This window comes from Podarcis tiliguerta, assembly GCF_965153285.1.
Source record: "Podarcis tiliguerta genome assembly, chromosome: 4".
Taxonomy (NCBI): Eukaryota; Metazoa; Chordata; class Lepidosauria; order Squamata; family Lacertidae; genus Podarcis; species Podarcis tiliguerta.
Window position 1 is genome coordinate 18,900,894 of NC_139537.1, and position 24,719 is coordinate 18,925,612.

At 42.6% G+C, this 24,719-nt stretch overlaps 1 protein-coding gene across 8 annotated transcripts in view; it reads left to right on the forward strand.

Annotated features, from left to right (window-relative positions):
• Positions 1-24,719, forward strand: part of YAP1 (Yes1 associated transcriptional regulator) — an 83,255-nt gene that overhangs the window by 18,560 nt on the left and 39,976 nt on the right. For all 8 annotated transcript variants that reach the window (XM_083436582.1, XM_083436580.1, XM_083436583.1 and 5 more), the window contains exon 3: positions 22,310-22,425. In XM_083436582.1, coding sequence (XP_083292708.1) covers positions 22,310-22,425 — 116 coding nt within the window. The remainder of the gene's footprint in view (positions 1-22,309; positions 22,426-24,719) is intronic.

Genomic DNA, 24,719 nt, shown 5'->3' on the forward strand with positions numbered 1-24,719 from the left:
TGAAATTCTCTAGTGTGACTTCTCTGTTGTACCTTACTTGTACATAGTACTGGATTGTGTGAAAACAGAAGATGAATACTGGTATAGACTGTATGCAAAGTGCATTGAGCTCTGACTGTGCCACCAAACCTAGTGTCTTGGTGAGACTGGTAAATTCTCATGTGGCTTCTAAACATCACCTCTCTGTGGGGAACATAAATCATGTCATATGATCACACTCCTATTCTGTCCGGATGCAACATGAGGGTGCACATATGCACTTGTGCAGTGCTTTTATTTATTTTTTGCTGGTACTCACCATGAAGTTGTTTGAGTAAGTGCCACACTTTTTAACAACGAAAAAGAGGTGCCAGTACTACATGCCCTTGAGTACCCTCTGAAAAGAAAGCACTGCATCTGTGTTTCTGTGTTTGCCACCTTTCTTCCAAGGTGCTCAGGCAGGCAAATAAGGAGCTGTGTTTCAGTTGTGTAATGTTTCTGTGAGGTTGGCTGGTCTGAGACAATAATTTGTCAAAGGCCTGGATAGGATATTATTTGGGAATTCCTATGTTCACTGCCTTGAGATTCCTGGAGTGAGATACAAAATTGGGGATCAAGGGGTCCCAGTTGCCACAGAGTTGGTATACTACTTGGAAATCCAGAGTAATATTTGTGGCATAGTTCCAAGGATCTATTTGACACAATGAGACTTTGGTAAGTTCAGTTCTGATGGCAAGAATACAGTCGTACCTTGGTTTTTGAACAGCTTAGTTCTCGGACGTTTTGGCTTCCAAACGCCGCAAACCCAGATGTGACTGGTCCAGTTTGCGAACTATTTTTGTAAGCTGAAAGTCCAGTGGGCCTTCTGCGGCTTCCAATTGGCTGCAGGAAGCTCCAGAAGCTGTGCTTTGGTTTCCAAACATTTTAGAAGTCGAACAGACTTCCGGAACAGATTCCATTCCACTTCCAAGGTACGACTGTATAGCAGTTGCCAAATAATCGCAAACATTTTTAAATCAGCAGACACTAGGCAAACGTTTGTTTTGTAAAGTTCTTGTTGGATACAAATAGAGCAAAAGATACCTGTAATCCGAAAACTTAAATTTTGCTGAGAGAAATCGGTGTTGAAATGCTGGTGTGGAAAATGCAGCTTTGCAAAATAACTGTCCTGTCTAGGGAGCTTGGGGGAGTGTCTGCCTATTTGCCTTAGTCTTCTTGAGGCAAAGCTATGAGAGAAAGGGAGCGCTGGCAGCTTGGTGGGTGGGCATTGAAGGCAAGAGTGACATGCTAAATACCGCACTGCAGCTTAAAAAACAAAACACTGATAACATCCTTGGAGTGAGTGCTCTGCTACGTGCAGAGCTGCTGGAAAAAGAAAATTGGAAAGGAGGGATTTTAAGCAGATGTACTTATGAGCATATAGGTCACATGGTGAAACACAAAAGCGTAATATATCATAGTTCAAAGTTGGGCAGTCCTAGGAAACAAGTGTTGATTTTTCTGTCAATGGCAGCGTGTGGTGGTGTACTTCTGTTCATTTAAAATTAACCCTACCTTCCTGTTTGATAACAGGCCTCCAAGGTGGCTGATAAGTGAAAATAAATACATGCTAAAGAGTTGTTTCATTAAGGTAGTGGTGACGATGATTTTAGTTATTTATTTAGGAGTATTTATACCCCACCTACTAATTAAAAGTTCTCAAGGCAGTTTGCATTGTATTTAAAACACAAACAAACTGATATAAAACAAACTGATAAAATAGTCACTGCAGCAGGCCAAAGCTGTACCATATTTTTCTGTGTACAGTGGTACCTCGGGTTACAGACACTTCAGGTTACAGACTCCACTAACCCAGAAATAGTACTTCGGGTTAAGAACTTTGCTTCAGGATGAGAACAGAAATCGTGCTCCAGCAGTGTGGCAGCAGTGAGAGGCCCCATTAGCTAAAGTGGTGCTTCAGGTTAAGAATAGATTCAGGTTAAGAATGGACCTCCGGAATGAATTAAGTACTTAACCCGAGGTACCACTGTATAAGACAGTGCTTTTTTTGCTTTAAAAAAATGTCAAAAGTTGGGGGTTGTCTTATACATGGATGGTGAATGCACAGGGTTTGGGCTCTAGCTCTGGGGCGAGCAGCCCAGGCTTTGGTTCAGGTTCTGGCACTGGTGGTCTGGGTTCGGGGTTGGGCTTTGGTGCGGGTGGTCCAGGTTCGAGTTCGGGCTCTGGCTCTGGCCCCACTTCTTAATTTAGGGTTAAAAAAAATAGGGGTTGTCTTATACATTGGGGTGTCTTGTACAGTCATACCTCGGGTTAAATATGCATCAGGTTGAGCGTTTTCGGGTTACACTCCGCGGCGACCCGGAATAACGGAATGCATTACATCGGGGTTTCGCCGCTCACGCATGCACAGACGCTCAAAATGACGGCATGCGCGGAAGCGGCAAAATGCGACACACGCAGCTGCGTGTTACATTCTACTTAGGATGCGAACAGGGCTCCGGAACGGATCCCGTTCGCATCCAGAGGTACCACTGTACATGGAAAAATGCTTGCTGGAGCTGATGGTTGTAATTCAGCAGCATTTGTAGGGCCATAGTTTCCTTACATTTGCTCTAAGGCCAGACTAAAAGCAATTGCTGCAAATGAGTTTACTTAAACCCAGGCCTGCCCCAAAACAAAAGGAGTTAATGTTTGATGGGATGCTAAAACCACTACCATTAGGTTTCCCCCCTCAAACCAGCTGATATTCAATTGGAGAGATTTAAATTGTAGGTGCAGGAGGGGGGCTCACCCCCCCTTTCCCTGCAGATTTCCCTTTTGCTATAAAATTGATATCCCACCCCAGTCTGTCGCCGACTCGTGTACTTTGGCCCTAAGGTTGGTTTCATTGTACAGGAAAATCAAAACTTCCAACTGTGAAACAGGATGTTGTTCCTTTAAAGAACGGAAATTGTTTGTTCATGTCTCTGGCTGCCCAAATACTATAGCAGAGGGCTTTCTAGCAACTTTATACGGCTGCCATGGAAGCACCTTTATTTGCTCAGGTCTTGACCTCCCCAAGAGGCAAACAAGAGTTGGTTATAAATCATGGCACTTGCTCCTCTAACCCTTCACCCTGCTGTCTCATTATTTTCTTCTCCAACCCCTCCCCCAACGTAGCTAGAGAGCAAGAGTAGTTAAACCGGTTAGTTCTCATCTGGTTTATGGTTTTATGAGCAATGTGATGTCTCACGGTACGTCTTAAATTACCAAAGGAAAATATTTAAATAAATGTCCTTTTGAAATTCATGCTATTCAAACTTATTTTGCAAGTTCTTGAACTTGCACTGTGCTTCGCTGTGTGAAGCTGGAAACAAAACAGTACGCTCCAATATGTTGGGAGTAATCCCCATTGAATGAGGTGAGTCTTGCCTCTAAGTAAACATACGTAGAATTGTGCAGAAGGGAAGGGACTCCAGGGACCACAAATTTTGACTTGACTATGAAGACCGGGCAAAATTTGGGGGTCCCTGGTGTAAGGAACTGTCATTTGCAGAACTAAATAGAACCTTTATATAAATTTGGAACATTATGTCTTTGTAAAGTTGAGACGAGCCTTCTTGGTTCCTTGTATAGCAGCAAATCAAGGTCACTTACTTGAAGACTTAATTTTCCAAAAGCAAAGGATCTGAATTTGGCTAAATATTTTTCAACTAGATGGAAAATAGAGGTTTCAGCTGTTTGGTGAAACCCCAAAGAGGTGAGTTCTCAGGAGTGCCACAACCAATTTATTTAAAAGCCCAGTGCATTTTGGATAAGTTCCCTTGTCAGGGGCATCTTAGAAAGAGATGGATATAGCACAGAAATGGAGCTAATTTATTGTCTCGTTGGTCCTTTAATTTATTGAAGCTGACATGCCTGCTGTTTTATATAGTGATAATGATAATTTCGCCCTCTATTTTCACACAGGAAACCTTAATACAGTAAGCTCACAACTTACACATATTTAGCTTTACACAATTGGCAAAACCTGTTTAGCAACATTAAAAAGGGGGCTAGCATCGGGGGGGGGGGTGAGGCGGGAAGACTTTGGCAATGCCAACTGCCATTGCACCCAGTGTGTTCTGATTATACATTGATTTTGGCTTTAGAGAGGGCCCCCAGAATTTACCCCCACGTAAATTGAGGACTTGCTATACCCTAAATAGAAATTGACTGCTTCAGCGATACTGACCCATGCTTAACAGTACAAGTCTTGTTTAAAACATTTCCTGCCCTGCATTGATTTCGCAATTGGCAACCATTTAATGTAATTGCAAGTGGCTGAATAAATGAAGACTCATTTAAAACATTTTGTTAAAGGAAACGTCTTTCATCTTTCAGGAATAACAGGAATTTGTTTTCTGAAGAACAGGAATTCATGCAGGTGTGCGCACAGAACCAGATTTTCCAAAAAGAGAGGCAGGGCTCCCTTGGTGTGTTTTGGCAGAGCTGGGTTTTCCTACCTGAACAGCCAGATATGACTCCTCTTCCTTCTCTTCTCCAAACAACCATTGAAATGCAAGCAGCCAAAAGGGAGGAGCTGTTATGCTTCTGTTCCTTCATCGCTTCTTCCTTTCTTGAGGAACAGAGACCTCCAAGTGCAATGCCTCTGTCTGTCCTAGTCATGGTATAGAACTAGGCACTGCTATAGTCTAGGGCTCTCCCTTGGCCTACTTATGAGCCCATCCATTTATCTGAAATAAGCACCTAAAACATTTATGCTTTGGCTGTACTGAAAAATATAGTTCAGGCATGTCCAGGACTTGGTTTGCCCCAAGGCAAGACAGCATTTCATTCACCTGTGCTGTAAAAGTTCTTTTAAATGTAATTGCACTGTCCAGTTTTCAGTACTTCGGAAGGAGTAAATGTACTGTATTAAATTACTAACCTGTATCTTTAGTGTTTTCAGGGCAGTTCATTATATAAATACAATAATAACGCTCAGCCATAAAATTCAGTTACAATAGATACACAGAAGCCTTTCAAATTGAGGGAAATCGCTTACCAAATAATTAGAATGCTGTTTTTCAAAGGTTGTCCCAGTGGATATGGTGAGAGTTTTGGCTCTTGGAGACAAATACTGGAATTTATGTCTTTGTATTGCCTTGGGAATGACCTAGTCAGAAGCTAGCTTTTATTGGAAAGCTACTTTGAGTTGGGCAAAAGCATTGACAAATCAAGTCCTCATCTCATTGCTACGTCTCAGTCCATCCTTCCCCACTATAAACTGGATGAGAATGTCAATAAAAGGCTAACTGGATCCACATCTGAACTTCTGTGGTCCAACCCTCTAACCACCATACAGTATTGGGTTTCATTTTAAGCTGTCTGGCACCTCCTACAAAACCAAATTGTTCACTGAACTTTGCAGTTCAATACATTTAAGAGACATTTGGAAAGTTGCTGGCTCTTCAGATTGGTATTCATACCACTTGCCTATGGCAAATAAACTTGAATTTAATTGTGGTCTTTCGGAAAAGCATAGCCATTAAAATTCTTAAGAGGATTGGACAAGCTAATAGTATGACAACGGCAAGGTTATTAAGTTGAGATATAACTAAAGTTGATAAAATCTTGAGATCTTCTATTGGATAAAGTTGTGCATGTTTGGTGGGGAAGAAGGCATGCAGACCATTAATATTGCATCAGCTGCAAACTTGTTTGGTATAGTTTGAATATGAGTGTCGGGTAAGAGGAGACAGTGGGAAAGAACGCACAAAAATTCAATCTGATAAGGTAAAGGTAGATTACTACATTTGAAAATAAAAGCATTTGTAAATCACAGGAAACACTGCTGATAACCCCATGCCCATCCCTGGACGTAAGATGCCTGCCAGAATAAACATTGCCTCTAGAAAACATTCCCGCTTGAGCTTTGGCAAACACCTGGGAGGAAGAGCATTGGAGAACAGCCAATACAACTCTTGTGCCACCGCCATTCATGACTTTCTTGGTGTGACTAGCACTGTTGAACACACAGCAGGCCATGAGGATTGTTGAGGAAGGGGTGATCTTATCCAGTGGCACTCTTCTTATTAGGTCAAAGCTCCACCTACTTCAGCATCCTGCTTTGTACAGTGGTCAACCAGGTGCCTTTGGGAGCCACAAGCAACAGCTCCACCCTTTTTGCCTGGAAACTTTGATTTGATGATATACACCCTTTGAAATGGAGGCTCCATAGTCATGACCAATAGACTTATTCGTGAACTTATCTAATCTCCCTTTCATGACATCTAAATATATGGCCATCATCACATCCTGTAGCATAGGATTCCAAAACCTATACATTGTGTGAAGGTCACAAACAGGAATCTTGCAGGGATTGGTACCCAAGCTACTGAAGGCTACACACTGAAAATAAAATGATGAAAATGGCAAAGAGTACCCCCCCCCTCAAACTATCAAATATAAAAAAGCTTGACAGTGCTACTCTGGGATGTCGTTGACCCTATGCAAGTTGCAAGGTCTTTATAGTACTCTGTTTGAACATCATTTACCTTAATAGATTTGATACCTGAGGTGGAAAATCCAAATTGCAGCATCTTGATATTCCCCATTAACTTTAGCAGAACCGTCTCTTGATTTATGTTCTCATACAGATTCTGTTCATTTTGGAGGACTGCTTTCTGCTGGATTTTGCTTCTTGGGGTCAGGTCTATCTTTGTTGTTGTTGTTGTTGTTGTTTAGTCGTTCAGTCGTGTCCGACTCTTTGTGACCCCATGGACCAGAGCACGCCAGGCACTCCTGTCTTCCACTGCCACCCGCAGTTTGGTCAGATTCATGTTTGTAGCTTCGAGAACACTGTCTAACCATCTCGTCCTCTGTCGTCCCCTTCTCCTTATGCCCTCCATCTTTCCCAACATCAGGGTCTTTTCCAGGGAGTCTTCTCTTCTCATGAGGTGGCCAAAGTATTGGAGCCTCAGCTTCACGATCTGTCCTTCCAGTGAGCACTCAGGGCTGATTTCCTTAAGAATGGATGCGTTTGATCTTCTTGCAGTCCATGGGACTCTCAAGAGTCTCCTCCAGCACCATAACTCAAAAGCGTCAATTCTTCGGCGATCAGCCTTCTTTATGGTCCAGCTCTCACTTCCATACATCACTACTGGGAAAACCATAGCTTTTACTATATGGACCTTTGTTGGCAAGGTGATGTCTCTACTTTTTAAAATGCTGTCTAGGTTTGCCATTGCTTTTCTCCCAAGAAGCAGGCGTCTCTTAATTTTGTGGCTGCTGTCACCATCTGCAGTGATCATGGAGCCCAAGAAAGTAAAATCTCTCACTGCCTCCATTTCCTCCCCTTCCTCCCCAGGTCTATCTTACGGCACTCAAACTCTGCTGCCTGAGGTGCGTCAACTAATGGCAAGGCCTTTCAACCTTTGATGGGAGAGGGGTAAAAACTGGAAGCTAGCTGTTTTGGCTCATGATCAGAGCTGACTAAAATGTTTTAAACATGCAAGTATCTCCCATCTGTAGGAATCCATGCTGAAATTAATTTTCTTAAACAGCGTTGGCAGTTCTTTAGCTTTTACTGTTAACAATCAATTAGTACCTTAAAGGTTTTTTCTTCTTCTACATTTCTTTCCTCGGGGCTGCAACCTGAATCCTGTTTATGCAGAGCTGCTGAGCAAGGTGGAGATTGACTTGCAATCTTAATTGATTCCTCCACCCTTTAGTTCTGCTGAAGGAAGAGTTCAAAACTTTTGCTTTGTAAACTTTGCTCTCTTAAAATGGCTTCCAGTTCTTTGCTCTCCCAGCAAAAAGTAGGGAGGAATAGGTTAATAACTTTCAAAGCAAGTTAACTTAGCTGAAATAATAACTACAGAGGTCACGTGGGCAGAGTTGAGGAAAGAGCAATTCAGTCTCTTTAAGCATTCCCCACCCCAGCTTTTAAGTTTGCATCAGGTAAGGGACATGCTAGGAAACCCAAATAGAAAACCATACATCATGTTGTACAAAGCGCTTCGGAGGATTGCTTTTTTATTCATTTTGAGCCACAGCTTAGTGTTTCCCCCCAGAAAATATTTCAATTGATCTGTTATGGCTGACCTCAGAAATACTTCCCCCCCACCCCGCCTTTGTTCTAGTAACCTGAGGGAGTATGAAATTTAATACCCAGCAGCCATATTGGCCTAGATTTGAACTCCTATAAAATTCTATTCATCTTGAAATTCATTTGGAATATTTTGAGTGTGTATGTTGGGAGTTAGGGTCTGAGTTAATGCATGGTGTCTTTGCCAGAGGCCACAGAATTTAGAGCATTAAGTTGCTTAAGAAGAAGGGAGAGATTCCAACATAAAGACAAACCGGTTGGAGCGGTTTTTAGGTGGGTGTTCCTTCACTAATACATCATCGTTACTTTAATTTTTTAATATGTTGTTTATGAAGCAGGCTCCTACTATTGTGTTCAAACATCTTGCTTGGAGAATGCTAGTACTTCTGAGTACAGAATATAATCGATTGTGACTCGGATCATGAGTAGTACCCTACTGCAAATGCAAATAGACATAAATTCCTGCTAGCTATATCCAACTACTAAGTTGTACTCGGATTAGACTTAATGGATCCAAGTGAGTCACATTCATCAGTTGCAGTCGGTCTACTCTTGGGAATGGCCAGTGTTGGATACAGTTCTCCGTCTCTGCTGTTCCTACGAACTTTGAGAATTGAATTTTCATAAGGGGGTGGGAAACTGTGCAACGCTCTGGCATCTTACTAGAACTCTTCCTGTTGGAGGAGCAACCGTATCAGTTACATCAAGTTAAAAATATTTACAGTATTTACATGTAGGCTAATAACAAAGTTTCCAGGTTGTTTTACAATAATATAAATGCATCCTAATTATCATGTTGCTTTCTTTCCACTCTGCAAGTTACTATATATATATATATATATATATATATATATATATATATGCGCTCCCCCAAAAAGGTTAGGCTGAATTAATGGTGCTCTTGTTCTAGAAAGACTAAACAAAACACAAAGTTTACATTCCATTTTTACTATATGAAAAGCAAACTAAATATTTAAATTCAGTAAACCTTGCAGTTTGTAGCTTTTTGCAGTGTGTGCGCGCGTGCATACAGCTTCGTGGTGTTGCTTATTAACTTCTGTAGAGTAGGCACATAAACTATGAACTGTTTACGTTGAATCTGAGGCAGTGGAAGTGGTCTTGTCTCCCTGCGCTTTGCTGTGACATGTAAACATATCTACACCTACATACCCAACTTCTGCAATATTTACCACCAATTCTGAGGTTAAAGAACAGAACATTAAGGGGCATGTGCATGTTGAAGTGTGTACGTGTAGGCAAGATTTAGCTGTTTCGGCAAACACATAGAGTACACACAATCTTTTACATGGGCATTGCATATAGCTGTGTGTGTCTGAATATACCTTCTGAAACAAATATGCAACACAATCCAGGCTTACTGAGCTGAAGGGTGTTGGATTTTGTCTTCTGTACAGCAGTATTCATGACTGGTCATACTTGTCAGTTGACCCAGTGATCTTAATAAGTCAAATCTCACTGTTGGGCTTGTCCAAATAAGGATGTGCATGACCACTTTCTCTAGTTAACCTTGCTTATTTAATTGCTGAACTTTGAAAAGCTAAAGTAAATTTTGGTGTGGTAATTTGTGACTATGTGGTTGCAAAGCAGGAGATGTTTATTCTCTAGTGTAATGGGTTTCCCATCATGTTGTTGCTACTACTTTCAGGAAGTTTGGCAGGGATAAGCTTGCATGAACAGTTTCTCTCTTCAAGGCATCCACTTGCCACACATTTGTTCTGGCATTACAGAAATGAGCAGATATAAGCATCAGACTAATGTGCCTTTTTTCCTGTGTCCTCATCACGTTTTGTTATGTAAGCTTCTTTTGGGTGGGAGCCTATCTTCACTTAACATTGTAAAGCAAGGAACATAGCTCAGTTGGTTAGAGCATGGTGCTGATAATGCCAAGGTTGCAGGTTCAATCCCCATATGGGACAGCTGCATATTCCTGCATTGCAGGGGGTTGAACGAGATAATCCTCAATGGGTCCCTTCCAGCTCTACGCTTCTGTGATTCTGTGTGTGGTTTGGCACTATATATAAATACTAATACAAATCCTATAGTCTGCCAGGATCAGTTGAAGTGGTTGGCCATGGTTTGCGATAAATTGCCACCTAAAGTTTGGCTCATGAAGGAAGGGGGAGTACAAGGACCCTGGGCCTGCATCTCTTTTTATATGATGCCAAACCATGTTTTGGTGTGGCATTTGGTTCTGCATACTTTCAAGATTCAAACATACATCTTCTTCTTTGGCGATCACTCGTAGCCGAGTAAGATTGCCTTCCATAAACACAGTTTGAACAATGAGTCTGTAAGTGACTGTGGAGGCCAATTCTGGATCCACACGTCCTTCCACAGTGGGGACATAGGTTTCCGGGCGGGAGTTGATCAAGGTGTGGATTTGCCAAGCATGCCTTCCTCTTAGCACGTTTCTCCCTTGCGTCCTGAGTTCAAGTGTCTTCAAAGCCCATGACACCTTTGGTAAAGGCTGTTCTCCAACTGGAGCACTCGCAGGCCAGTCTTTCCCAGTTGTCAGTATTTATACTACATTTTTTAAAGATTTGCCTTGAAACAGTCTTTAAACCTCTTTTGTTGACCACCAGCATTTCGCTTTCCATTTTTAAGTTTGGAATAGAGTAGTTGCTTTGGAAGACAATCATCAGGCATCCGCACAACATGACCAGTCCAACGAAGTTGATGTTGAGGAATCATTGCTTCAACACTGGTAATCTTTGCTTCTTCCAGTACACTGATATTACTTTGTCTGTCTTCCCAAGTGATGTGCAACTTTTTCAGAGACACCATTGATGGAATCTTTCTAGGAGTTGTAACCCTATATTTTCCCTTATGCCCTTGATTTTATCAACTTAATTTTTGAAATATGAATGTTGGTCTTTGCAGCCGCATGACCTAAAATAATACAGGAAAACCCACCTTGTCTTAGCCATTCATGTTTGAGGTGTGACAAAAAGCTAGCAAACTACCAATATCATAGCAGTATGTATTGCCTGCTGATTAGTTTACAGTGAAGTAAACTAAGCATTTGGCTTATCTGCATCCATAAGACGTCAGTTAAAAATTAATACAACTAAGCAATACTTTAATAACATAATTATTTCAATTTCAAATTCTTACTACAGTCGTACCTTGTTTTGCAGCCGGGATCCATTCCGGAGCCCTGGCCGCTAGCCGAAAAGGACGCAGGGCGAAGCGCTGCGTCTGTGCATGCATGCGTTCAGAGCAGTTTGTGCTTCTGCACATGCACAAAGCGCGATTTAGCGCTTCTGCACATGTGCGCAGGGCAAACCTGGAAGTAACCCGTTCTGGTACTTCCGGGTTTGCTGCGGACGTTCACCGGAATGGACACTAGACAAGGCGGACGTTCGCGGAGGATCAGCTACAGAATGTACATTTAATACAGCAACGTTAACAGGAAAAAAATCTTGAACATTTCAAAAGAAAACACTTGTAAAGGAAGTCAAATATAAAAACAACATAACAAGATATCAAAATATTGTAAGTACAGTAGACCCTTGAGTTATGTACCACTCTGGATACGTAACTTTTGGGTTGCATGCACAGAAGTGCTCTATCGCAATGCGCGTGTGCACAGAAGTGGCGCCTCCAGTTATGGACTTTTCGAGTTAAGTAGAGACCCCCGGAACAAATTTAATTCGTATCTGGAGGGTCCACTGTGCAGACATCTGCTGCTGTTGCTGCTAGTCCTGCTCAATGGTGGTTTATGGTGGGTGGCAGCTGTAGAATCTCAGTCTCAATGACCTGGGTCTGCGCTAAGAGACAGCCAAGATGGTCTCTGGCCTCTTCAGCAGCCTCAGCTTTTGTAGCTGGAGTCAATCAGGGTTCTGCCCTCCCAAGGAAGGTAGAAAAAGGACTGCAAGGCATGGAGCAGGTCTTCCTAGACTCACAGCCAATATAGCTTTAGGCATTTGTTAAACTGCATGAGTAGTTCTGTCCTTAAGTGAAGGATATTGTCAGGCTGGAGCTTGCTCACTGCTGGCTTCAGTAGGAAGCCCACAGTAAATACACTATTGAAGTGGATAGCTCGGTTGGTTAGAGCCTGAGGCGGATAACAACACCAAGGTTGCAGGTTTGATCCCCATAATGCTTTATTTTTATTTTGAAAATTTATACCTCACCCCACCCTCACAATGCATTTGCATAGCTCATGGTGGTTTATAACAACAACTGTCCTTTTTTTTTTTAAACCAAGCTTAAAAACAAAAATTCTCAAATATAAACCTACCACGTAAAAATAAACAGTCCAGTAAGATCAATGCTTGCCAACTTTTTAAACTGTTGGTAAAAACCAATTTGAGGGAAATCAAATGGATCTTCCAGGATCAGATATTCCAGACTCTGGGAACAGCCTCTGAGACTCAAAGTATTCCCCAGCCCCAGTCAGTACAGTGATACCTTGGGTTAAGAACTTAATTCGTTCTGGAGGTCCATTCTTAACCTGAAACTGTTCTTAACCTGAGGTACCACTTTAGCTAATGGGGCCTCCCACTGCCACTGCGCTGCTGCCACGTGATTTCCTGTTTTCATCCTGAAGCAAAGTTCTTAACCCGAGGTACTATTTCTGGGTTAGCAGAGTCTGCAACCTGAAGCATCTGTAGCCCAAGGTACCAATGTACATGGAGGTGGGCCTCTTCTATAGATCATAGAAAGTGGACAGGAGGATAGTTTTCTTGGTTCTAAGCCATCTAGCTCTTTATAGGTAGATTTTAATTGTATGGTCCTGGCAAACAAAATGGCATCCGGCACATCCGCTGCAGAACAGGTATATTATTATCCCATCAGTGAGCATCCACTAATGTTCTTGACTAGTTGGAAGTTTCTGAAGACTCTTCTAGTAAAATTCACTGCAATCTGAATTTAAATAAGGCATGTTTAATGTGGCCAGGTTGGATTTTTCTCAGGAACAGGCACAATCTAAGCTGTGCAAAGGTGCCCATGAACAGTGCTTGAAACTCCCATTGTTCTAGGCATGTTTTGTGACAGGAATTTCATTAATGTGAGCAGTTTCTGAGCTCTGGACGCATTACTGCGCATAAGATTTCAGATTAAAACTGTGACTGCTGGAAAGAAAAGAAGACCTTTTTTCTGCCTCCCCACTTCCAGCCACTCTCTGAAGACTGGAGAAGGCACTCTCCTAAGAATATTAGGGGGGCAGGCAGGTAAAGTATGGTTTGTTTGTTTTTTTGCAGTCTTCAGATAAGGAATAGACCATGTGAAAAATGAAGTTTTTTGCTGCAGTTCATTTTTTTCAGCTTTGTATTCTTGTTATTAAAAAACGCGCCTACATACTCTGTTGCGGTGCCCATAACCTAGGTTTAAAGTGCCATTTAGCTCCTAGCTTTCATATCTCAGTTTCCATGAACATGGCATAAAGATGCAAAGTTAGATTCAGGAGTACCCAAAAACTGCAAGCCCAATTCCTTTATTTTCCAAGGGGAGTGCTGGCCCATCCAAAACAGGCTGAATCCCTATTCCAGAGTCTTGCATTTGTCTTCAAATGGAGCACCTTTTCTGGATTAAACTTCACCCCACCTTGAGTCTGTTACCACCTCCAGACTGCCTTTGGAGGTCCCCTGATATCTGAAGGAGAAAAAGAGGTGCGTGTCGTAGAATTGTATACAGTTGGAAGGGGCCGTAAGGGTCATTCAGTCCAAACCCTTGCAGTGCAGGAATCTTTTGCCCAATGTGGGGCTTGAACGCACGGCCCTGAGATTAAGAGTCTTGTGCTCTACTGACTGAACTATCCTAGGAGCAGGGCTTTTTTTCTAGAAAAAGAGGTGCCAAAGTTGTTGAGCTCACTCCTTGTGGCATTGCTTGTGCCACCTTAGCAATGCCACAATGATCGCCATGCAGCCCGCAGCATCAGAGCACAACACAAAGCACCATGATGACCGCAGCCTCCATTGTTCAACTCAGAGCACTGTGCTGCCCGCCTCTTCTGGCATACAGCCCCCAGTGACGGGGTGCCGGAACACACCAAAGAGGTGCCGGAACTCTGTTCCGGTGAGTTCTGGCTGAAAAAAAGCCCTGCCCAGGAGTTATTGACAACACAGCCCAGATCCCTGTACAGTTCCTGTCCACTGGGAATGTTAAGAAGCATGAGGAACAGAACTGGTCCTTGTGGGGTGCCAGTGGCACCAAACGGGACACCTCCAGCAGCATCCCCTGGAAAAGACCTGCAAGGAAGTACTAGAACTGAATAATGTTGTGCCTGAAGCTTATCCTAGCCAGAGTGATTCAGAAGGTTACCATGGTCAATTGTATTGAACTCTACTGAGGAGTCCAGCAGACCCAACAGGGATGTGCTTCCCTTATTTGGCCCTTGGCGTGGATCTGCAATTAGTGAGAGACGTTTTCCCCCACCCTTCTTTCTCTTGCATGAAAGAGCAAAATTGTCTGACAGTTCATGGCTTCATCTATGTGCAGGGTTAATGGGTATGCATGTAACCTGACTTTCAGTGAATATTTTTAAATTGAAGTGCCTTAATGGTAACTGTGGTGTAAGGTGTTTTTTTTTAAAATAAATCATTTAAAGCAGTTTCCCCTGTCCCATTTCCAGAACTAATTCATCACGTTGCATGCATCCAGCATTCTATGCCTGCTGGAGTTGGGAGAGATCCTGTGCGGCATCAATACCTTCCTCTTTTGGAGCAGTGATACCCTGAAGAAGGAAGTATATGGAGACACTAGGATTCCCTAATGCAGGTTGTGCCTTGGAAATCCATCACGTGTCACCATGTCCCAGAAATCTCAGTCCCTTCCCTGAGTCCAGACTTGACTAGGGAAATGGGAGGGTCAACTGCTTGCTAGGAAGTCTTATTAACTGGGCAATCCTGAAGGTGGCAAAGAGAATGTCCGCTCATTGTTCTGCAAGCTGACTCAGGGAAAACTGGGTGACGTTGCGCCCTAGTACTTATTGCAATACACTAATCGAAGTGGTTGTGGCATTTCTTTCTATTCTTATGAAACTTGTGGACCAGTAAGACAAGTACTTAAGTTTGATTCAAGGGGTCATCATCTCCTTGCTATTGCTACCTATTGTTCTGGCCTCTGATGTAGGATCCTCCTTTTAAGCTCACTTCTGATTTCTCCTTGTTGTGCTGCATCTAAAGCACACCTTCTGCCAGTCCAGTTATTTCTCTTACATTTGTGTTCGTTCCTGCAGCCCAGTCACTATTCCCCTTTGCTCTCATTTCTTCCCTTCTGATCTCTCTTTTCCTGGCTTGACCCCCAGTTGGCTGCAAACTGCTATGACTTCGCTATAGTAGACTGCCTTGTTCCTGTTCTCTGCCAAGTGTATCAATGCTGCCCGTGATCCTGCAAATACGGTTTATCTATCCCTAGCTTGTGTGTGCTGCAGATATCAACATTCACTGAACTCTTGGTAAAGAAAGGCAGAATTACATTTAAGGTCCCAAGGCCATCCCAGGAGCTGTGAATGTTCAGGGGATTCAGTCTTTCTGAGTTATTGAGATGCCCCCACCCAGTGACAACAACAGTTTAAATTCTTGGTATTTCCCATTATTATTATTTTTACAAAAGCGGCTTGTTTATTCTAATGTAGTTTGGGAAAAAATGAACTTTTATTTTTTTTATAAAAAAAACAATAACAATGAAGTAATAAATATGCAACTTGTTAATCATTAGTTCTTGGAGAGGGAAAAGAGCCCATTAATGCTTAACTTTAGTTGGAATTGTGCCATAGATAAGTTTCTTCATTTTGCCCTTGTGAACCTAGGTTTACTACCCTGGTTATAAATAGGCTAATGATTTCCAAGCTATTTTAAAGGCGATGCCTTTCCTGTTCTAGGCATAGTAAATATTTAAAGTGTAATTGTTTAATCTTTGCTTCCAGATATTCACAACTCTCGATAGAGGGGTGTGCTTATCAATACGTCAATGAACTTTCGGTTGAGAATTCCTCAATGTCTATTTTGCTACATTTGGTAGTGTGATAAAAGCTGACTTCCTGCCTATTGGCTGTGGCATTAATAATTGTAGTCTTTCATTCATATATTTTCACTGTAATGAGTTGCAACTTTGTGTTGACAATTCTGAAAATAGACAAGAGTGAACATGCAAACAGCGTAACCCAAACAAGAGATCATACATTTTTGTGTGAGGAACTGTGGAAAGATTAGCTGACAATAAAGCATTGTCCGGAGAGTCAATTAAGCGTGTAGGTTTAGCAAGCTTGGGAACAAGCCCTAGCATGTGACTTTATAAATAACAATTTCACAACAAACATAGGCTTGGTAAGTGGGCCATAAATCTGAGCAGTCAGCCTGCTGAGCATTTTAAATGCCAGCCTTGCCATTGCATTATTTTGAATTGACTGCTGGTGAGAAAATTAAGGAGAGCTGGAGTTGAGCTAAAAAACTATTCTGTTGTCAAAGCCATCTTTTGCATCGTTCTGCTTCATGGATTCAGCCTATACTGCTTGCTTGTTTCCATAAAGGGAAATGGGGTCATTGGGTTAAAAACAAAAACCCACAATACAAAGGATTCATATACAGGAAAAAGAACTGCAGGGCTGTGGAATGCAACAGGTGGCATATCTCCCCTGACACAGCAATGCAACTTGGATTGTAGAAGTGGTTGTGTGCTCTAATCTTCCTCAGAATTTTCTGCTCCAAGCAAGAGGAGGAATACAAAGGGGTAAGCACACTTTATGAAGAAATCGATCTGGATATGAAAAGAAATGATACTCTGTCACACATACAGGTGGGCAGAGGGAGACTCGGAGAAAGGCTTCCTACAGTCATGGAATCATAGAAATGTAGAGTTGGAAGGAACCCCAAGGGTCATCCAGTCCAGCCCCCTGCAATGCAGGAATCTCAGCTAGAGCATCCATGATAGATGGCCACCCAACCTCTGCTTAAAAACCTCCAAGGAAGAAGAGTCACCTCTGATTTTCTCCAGTGTTGTGGTCGGAAGAAAGTGCGGAGGCGCCATTCTTCTGGCCAAGAATGGCTGGTCAGCTTGGGCAAGTGGGCACAGCCACCCCTGAAATCCCAGAACCCCAAGGACAGAAGAGCTCAGTCCCTCCTGCCTCTCGCCCACCCTTGTTAATTTTTTTCACTCTCAGAGTAAATGAATCTTCACATCAAACGAGACTGGCTAGTCTGCCAGCCAGAAGCAACACTCTTGCTGATTCCCATGCCTCCGCTACTAGCCTCACAGGTTCATTGATAAAATCAGCTCTGTATCTCTGGGACCAGTTTTTAGTTTCTGGCCAATAAGCATTCAAAGAGCAATCAGTGTGTGTTGCTAAGTCCTACCTCTGGCAGCGGCCGGGGGGGGGGGGGGGAGGCGTGGCAGGACAACCAGGGAAACATAGTCAACTTGCTTGGAGCTACACTCCTCTGCTAATCCTTTCTCTCCTGCCTCCACCAATTGTTAACATTCAGAAGGTCACAAAAGTTTAGCAAAGAGATAACCAGTGCCCCCAACCAATTCGAGTTGCAGCCTTTTCCAATCCTCTGCACATTTTTTAAGAAAGTGAGTGAGAGTCAGGCTGCAGCTTGCTTTTACACTTGCATAATTTTGTTACGGCCTTGCCTAAACAAATATGTGTGTGTGTGTGTGTGAGAGAGAGAGGACTAGGAGGAGCTGGAATAGGAGATGAAAAATCATCTCAGTGAGTTAGTCTCTTTATTTAAATTTTTTGTTAATGACAAGCCAGAGGTGAACACAGAGTGCAGAGGTGGGGAGTGGGTGCTTATCACCAGCATGCGCCCCAAGCTTTTCTCCTCCTCCTCCCCTTAATATCCCTTTGTTTGCTGGCTGTAGCAGCAAAAAGAAAACAAAAAACAAAAACTAAAAGTAGCAAGAGGCCAAAAGAAACACTGCCATTTTTATGTAGTCTGGTGTGACTATTGATTATACAAATAACAAGGGATATGGTAAAACAGTACCCTCCCCATTCCTATAAATTCTCATTGTTATTGATACAAAATAACTTTTACTTACGGTCACCAAGCTAAGCAATACACATTACAACACATCATTTCATATACAGTGGCACCTCATGTTACGAACTTAATTTGTTCCGGAGGTCCGTTCTTAACCTGAAACCGTTCTTAACCTGGGATACCACTGTAGCTAATGGGGCCTCCTGCTGCCGCCGCTGCGCAATTTTGTTCTCATCCTGGGGCAAAGTTCTTAACCCGAAGTGTTTGTAACCCAAGGTGCCACTCTATGTAATGACTAATAATTTTGGTTATCTACACTTTTGACACAACTTTGTTGATATATTCAGAAATGTTTTTCTGACTGTTCTTGCTTCATTTTTTGTTTGTAATTCTATGTAATTGTTGCATGCCAAACGCTCGTGTGTGTGTGTGTGTGTGTGTGTGTGTGTATTTAACCTTGTTGATAGTTTAAAGATGAAAATGAATAAAAACTATGTCACCAAAATAATAATAATGGTAATATGGTTGAAATAAAGGTAAAGGACCCCTGACAGTTAAGTCCAGTTGCGAACGACTCTGGGGTTGCGGCGCTCATCTCGCTTTACTGGCCGAGGGAGCTGGAGTTTGTCCGTAGACAGTTTTTCCAGGTCATGTGGCCAGCATGACTAAGCCGCTTCTGATGAAACCAGAGCAGTGCATGGAAACGCCGTTTACCTTCCCGCCGGAGCGGTACTTGCACTTTGATGTGCTTTCGAACTGCTAGGTTGGCACGAGCTGAGACCGAGCAACAGGAGCTCACCCTGTTGCGGAAGTTCGAACCACCGGCCTTTCGATCAGCAAGCCCAAGAGGCTCAGTGGTTTAGACCACAGCGCCACCCACGCCCTGCGTTTAGATAAGAGGTGGTTACTATTCAGGAGCTAGAGAGCCCAGTTAATCTGGTCAATATTTTGAGCATAGCTATTTGTATTGTTTCCTAGTTGACCTCCATGCTGTTTCCTGAACCCTGATTTGTCCAGCAAAGCATTGTAAAGGGGAGCAGCCTGTGCAGTTAGCTGCAGAGGTACCCAAATCCCCCTACAACTTAGCTGGGAGTCACTTGTAGCAAAAACAATCAAAAAGTCTAATGGCACCCCTTAAAGACTAACCTATTTATTATAGCATAAGCTTTCATGGACTCAAGCCTGCATCTGATGAAGTGGGATTGAGTCCATGGAACCTTATGCCAAAAACAATTTGTTAGTCTTCAAGGTTCCACAAGACTCTTCAATTGTTAGAAATAGTGATAAACAATAGCCTGAGTATATGCCTGCTTTTCTCCCTATGCATTTCTAGTCTTCTCTTCCTAGTGTGTTTTAAGGCCCACTACCTAGCACTTATTTCTTGCTTGCTGAATAAATTTGTTGTTTCAAAAGTCATGAAACTTCTTAACCTCTCAATGCTCTGTTCTTTCCTCTCTAAAAGAAGTTGGTTATGGAAACTGTAACATGAGACATAAGCCGAGTAGGGAGCCAGAGATTTGCCTCTGAAGAACAGTCTTTACTAAAGGAGTGGGAGCCAAACTCTTTGTAAACAGCACAAAGCAGGCAGTCCAAAATATTTAATTTGGCTCTAGAGGGATCAGGGAGAAATTGCTGATACGTTTTGCCACAAATGTACATTAGCTTCATCAGTTGCTCTAACTTTTTAGTATTATTTTTTCAAAAGCTTTATTGTGATCTGAGCTTTTTTTTCCACTGTGTGTGTGAGAGAGAAGGGAGGGCGGGGATTAGTTGTTACTTTAATGGATGTTTATTAAAAGAGGATTGGAAAAATAATCTAAAACTTTCGGCACTCCCTTTTCATGAAGACTTAAACATGAAATTATCTAAAGCTGAACTAAGAAAGATCATTGTGCACTCAGAAGTCTGCATGACCATGTTGAAATAGCTAAATAAATAAGTAAATCTGAAAGTTTTGGCCAGGATAGTTTTTTGGCTCTGAATAGCAGTGACTTGTCTGACAAATCTGTGTGTTGCCAGATGTGCACAAACATGCCCACTGCCCTACCTAATTGTGCTTGCACTTTTTGTTTATCAGGGTGTTCAATACACGAACAACTTTTGAGTGGCCTTTCTGTGGCAGTAATAATATAAATCGGAGCCTTTCAACCTTTTTTGAGTCTATGGCTCCCTTGACAATCTACATTCTTTCTGTGGCATCCCTGTGGGGCTCAGGAGCCCAGTTATGTCACCCCTTGCCTGCAGAGCTGGCAGCCCCTCACCCTTTTTCGAACACCCTCTTTTGTGGAGTGCTCCTTCAACCTCCTCCCCTCTCCTTGGGAGTCCTTTGGGCAGCCGCAGCTGCCGCCCCTGGTCTCTGAGCTGCCCCCTTACCCCAAAGAGAGGTGTCTCCTCACACTGCTCCACAGGGGCCTGGGAAGCACCCACTGGCCAGCCCCAGAGGCACCATTTGTCTGGAGAGCTTGCAGCCAGTGCTGCTGCAACAAACAGCCATGCAAGCCTTTGGGAGGCAGAGACTCAAGAGGGCATCAGAGGAGGGAATGAAGGAATGAAAGAGGGACAGAGGCCAGTGTTTATTGTGGCACCCCTGACCACCATTCAGGCACCACAAGGTGCCACGGCATACTGGCTGAAAACCAATGATATAAATAAATGTGCTTGTCTGCAAACCACTACAAACTAAAATGGTTATCTAAAGCACAAAAAAGTTCAAGAAGAACCATGCTGTCTTGTTTCCACTCCTGTGGGGCTTACTTAAAATGTGTGCCCAAAATGGCTAAAAATCAGAAATGTACTAAATGGAACAGAGGACTGTGGGTTGCAGCAGCATTACTATTGGCCCAAAAGCATTTGGTAAAAGAAAGCTCATGCTGATTGGGCAAAAGAAAAAAAAGGGTGTGTGTGTGTGTGTGTGTGTGTGTGTAGAGAATGGAGGCAAGGAAGTGAAACTTAGTTTGTGTCTGTGTACACTGGTGTCATCTTTTCCTGGCCTTCTCCTCGGGCGCGTTGCCTGTGATGCAACAGGCACGCACATGTTCCAAAGAATGACAACTGGCTCATTAGAGCAGTCTGATATCTAATCCCAAGTGCATTTCTCTGCTGTTTGTGTTCCTGGAATTCTGAGTAAGCAGATTTGAGGAAGTGGAAATGAAGCAGGTAGTAAAAACACACTTTAAAGGCGGGTTGGGAGAAAGCTACTTTTATGCATGAGTTAGCTTGCCTTGTTGGTAGCAGATTCATTGTAATTGGGCAGTTGCATAACAACAAAACATTACTAATATTTAGGTGAGATGTGACTAGCCTCCCCCCGCCCCTGTGAAAATAGTTAGGTTTTTGTGCCATCTGAAATAATACTGTTCTTTTTGGACACATATCTATAAACAGTTACTTGCCCCCCCCCCCCATCATGGTTAAATTTATATTTGGAAAAATCTTTTTATATAAGAATGCTAATTATACTCCCAGTTACCATTGGAAGCATGGAAACATGTCAAAGATGGTCAACCCTCAGCTGACTGCATTCAGAATTGATCCTGTCTCCTGTAGTCCCCGTCCTTGTGTAGCCCTCTAGTTTTAGCTGACTCCCCTGACAATTTTTGCCCTTATGCCAAAGCAGCTGGAACCTGTATTGTTTGACAGCAGACCAACATGATATGGCGGAGGTCCGAAGAGCCACTTTAGACATGCCCCTCTTGCAGACTTTCCGGTGAGATTGCTTCTGGCCTTTAAACAGCAGACCCTCCCATGCCATACTGCAAATTTGTATTCCAAGATGCTCCTGTTTCAAAAACAGTTCATTATATACCATGGGAACCTGCTGTTGGTGGAGCACTCAAGCCAAACGCCTGTTGGGTATGTTGAATTACAGTGGTACCTCGCAAGACGAAAAACTCACAAGACGAAAAACTCGCAAGACGAAAGAGTTTTTCGTTTTCTGAGTTGCTTCGCAAGACGGATTTCCCTATGGGCTTGCTTTGCAAGACGAAAACGTCTTGCGCCTTTTTTTTTTAAACTGCCAATGCATTCCTATGGGAAACCGTCAATGCACAGTGGTGCTTCGCAAGACGAAAAAATTCACAAGACGAAAATACTCGCAGAACGAATTAATTTCGTTTTGCGAGGCACCACTGTATTCACTTTTTTTAGATGCTAGCCCATGCCTCCAATGATTGGAGCTATTCTTTGTGAAGAACAAATCATCTGATACTCCTTTTGTGTGGCCTCATGTTTTGGTGCTTGCTTTTCCAGTCACTTGTAACCTTGAGTATTGCATGTTGTCTAAATTCCTCGTTCTGTTTTGTCTCAGTCACATTGATCAGACAACAACATGGCAGGATCCACGGAAGGCCCTCCTTTCTCAGATGAATGTTACAGCTCCCACAAGTCCTCCGGTGCAACAGAGCATCATGAATTCAGCAACTGGTAAGGAGAAATCAACAAAAATCTTCAATGAACTTGCGTCAAGCAGTTTAGTATTTCACAGCGAAAAGTTTTGCATTGCTGAAGTGCAGTCTGTCATTACTACATATGCTTCAATTCCTAAATAGTTTATGTCCCATATAATTGCTATATACTGGTGCTTCCACCGAGGAGGTAGAACACCCAATTAAAAATAATACAGATTTGTATAATTAACAAGGGACCCACTGTACTTCCAAGATAGAGAAGTGAGATTCAACTGTTTCTTTTGAAATATTCAAGTCTGCTTTTAAAAAGTATCAAAGTTCATATGCTGCTCTGGTTACTACATGTTAGTCAACATAACCCCTTCTCTTGTTTCTCTCTCTCGTCCTCTTAAATCTTTTCTGCCTTTTTCTGCCTTCATTTTTATTACAATTGTGATGTATTTCTCTCCTATCTGGTGTGATTTCATGGTGTTTTTCCTAACATTTGACTCATGCAATACCTTTTGAAAAAGTCAGCACTGCTTTGCTCGATCCCTTTTTGGGGAAGTGGCTCAGTAGCTGCACAACCCATTCTTGCCTATGACAGCCGATCTCTCATTCAAAAAAAGCCAATGGTCCTCCTCTACAGGCATTACTTTAAAACATGGCACTAATTAAAATGCTAGGTCTGGCTCCCTCCTGTTGCAGTTTCTGTCACTTTCCAATTCATGGAGGTTGACTGAAGTGGGGAACCTGCTCTAAACTCTTGAGACATGTGCCATGTAGCTACAGGCCCTTAACCTATGCTAGTCCTTCAGCTGTCTGAATGCCAGATGGGGAACAGTTGTGGTGATTATACATAGGTGCAGTGTTAAGATGAGTTCCCTGTGCAATGCTGATTCTTTGTTGGAAAGGCAGAGCAAAGCAACTTTCCTTGCCATTGCTTTTCTTATTGTATACCCACTTCTTGCTTTATCTAAACTAGGGGTGGGAAACCAATTGGCCTCTAGATGTTGTTGGACTCCAGTTCCCATCAGACCCACTGAGCAAACCAATAGACAGAAACAATGAGAGTTGTAGTCCAACAATATTTGGAGGGCCTTAAGTTCTCCATCCCTAATCTAAACAAGCTCTCAGGGGTACTGTAGCTCTGAATTCTGTGCTAGCTATTATTTTGTATATTATTGAGTTACACAACTGCATTTTTAAAACTTGAACACCTGGCTTCTCGGATGTGAAATTGCATGGCTTTAATAAAGATTACAGATGGATCACATAACATTGGATGGTGACTTTTAAGAGCTCAGATTATGTAGGAATTGTCACTTTCTGCAGCTTTAATTTTTGTAGTTTACCAAAAGTAATGATGGTGGTTGCAACTTTTCATGCGATGATTGAAGTGGGAAGTTGGGCATGGATGAGAGAGAAACTGGAAATTTTTGAGGGAGGACTACTGCAGTGACTCAATGGATCTGTTAGAAAAGAGGAGAGGTTCACGTTTGGTACTGTGTTTGATTGTGTTGTGGGAGGGGAGGCATACTTGCAGCAACAACAAAAGATCAAATTGAGAATCAGTCAATTACTCTATCCACCAAAAGGTGGGGCGGGGCAAAGTTATGATTTTTCTTCCCTTTCAAAGCCGTCAGTTGGGAAGTGGTGATGCTTCTAAAAGGCTGCATGGTAGTCTTGATTCAGTATGCGTGTGTGTGTGTGTGTACAGTAATGCATATTGCTAATCCCTTTGGTTAATAATGATAGCTACTAAGTGGTTTGCCTGGAGTGAGATACTTAGAAGTATCAAAGAAGGAGCATGACGCATGGGTATTGGGGTGAATGGGAGGGGACAGGAGTCGTAACAGTGTTAAACTACCCCAGATTTAGCTGCAACCACAACGTCAAAATGTAGTCCACTCATTTCGTGCCGTGTGATTCTGCGTCTCCACTTGCAACGAGCAGAATTTGTGGCAAAAATGGGCAATATTACAGCAGCCAGTGATACCTCCTGCACTTGCAAACTCCTATTGGTAGAGACCCACCATTGGGTCTGGTCTAGTAAAAGCTGGCACAAATATAGCTTGTTTGCAAATCTCGGGGCGTACTTTCTGCTTTGCCTACGGCCCTACGCTTTTTATGCAAGGGATTTATGCTGCTTTGAAAGTGGAACAGGAGCAAACGATGTTTCTGCTACGTTTCTGTTTTCCTGTGCCTTCTTTTATTAGACACCTATGCATTTTTTGAAGAAGGTGGGAGTTTTTACAATGTATGCACTGTGGAAATCCTGGTGGAGTGTCCAGGATAAAATGCTGGATGTGTTCGAATTCATCCTTAGCA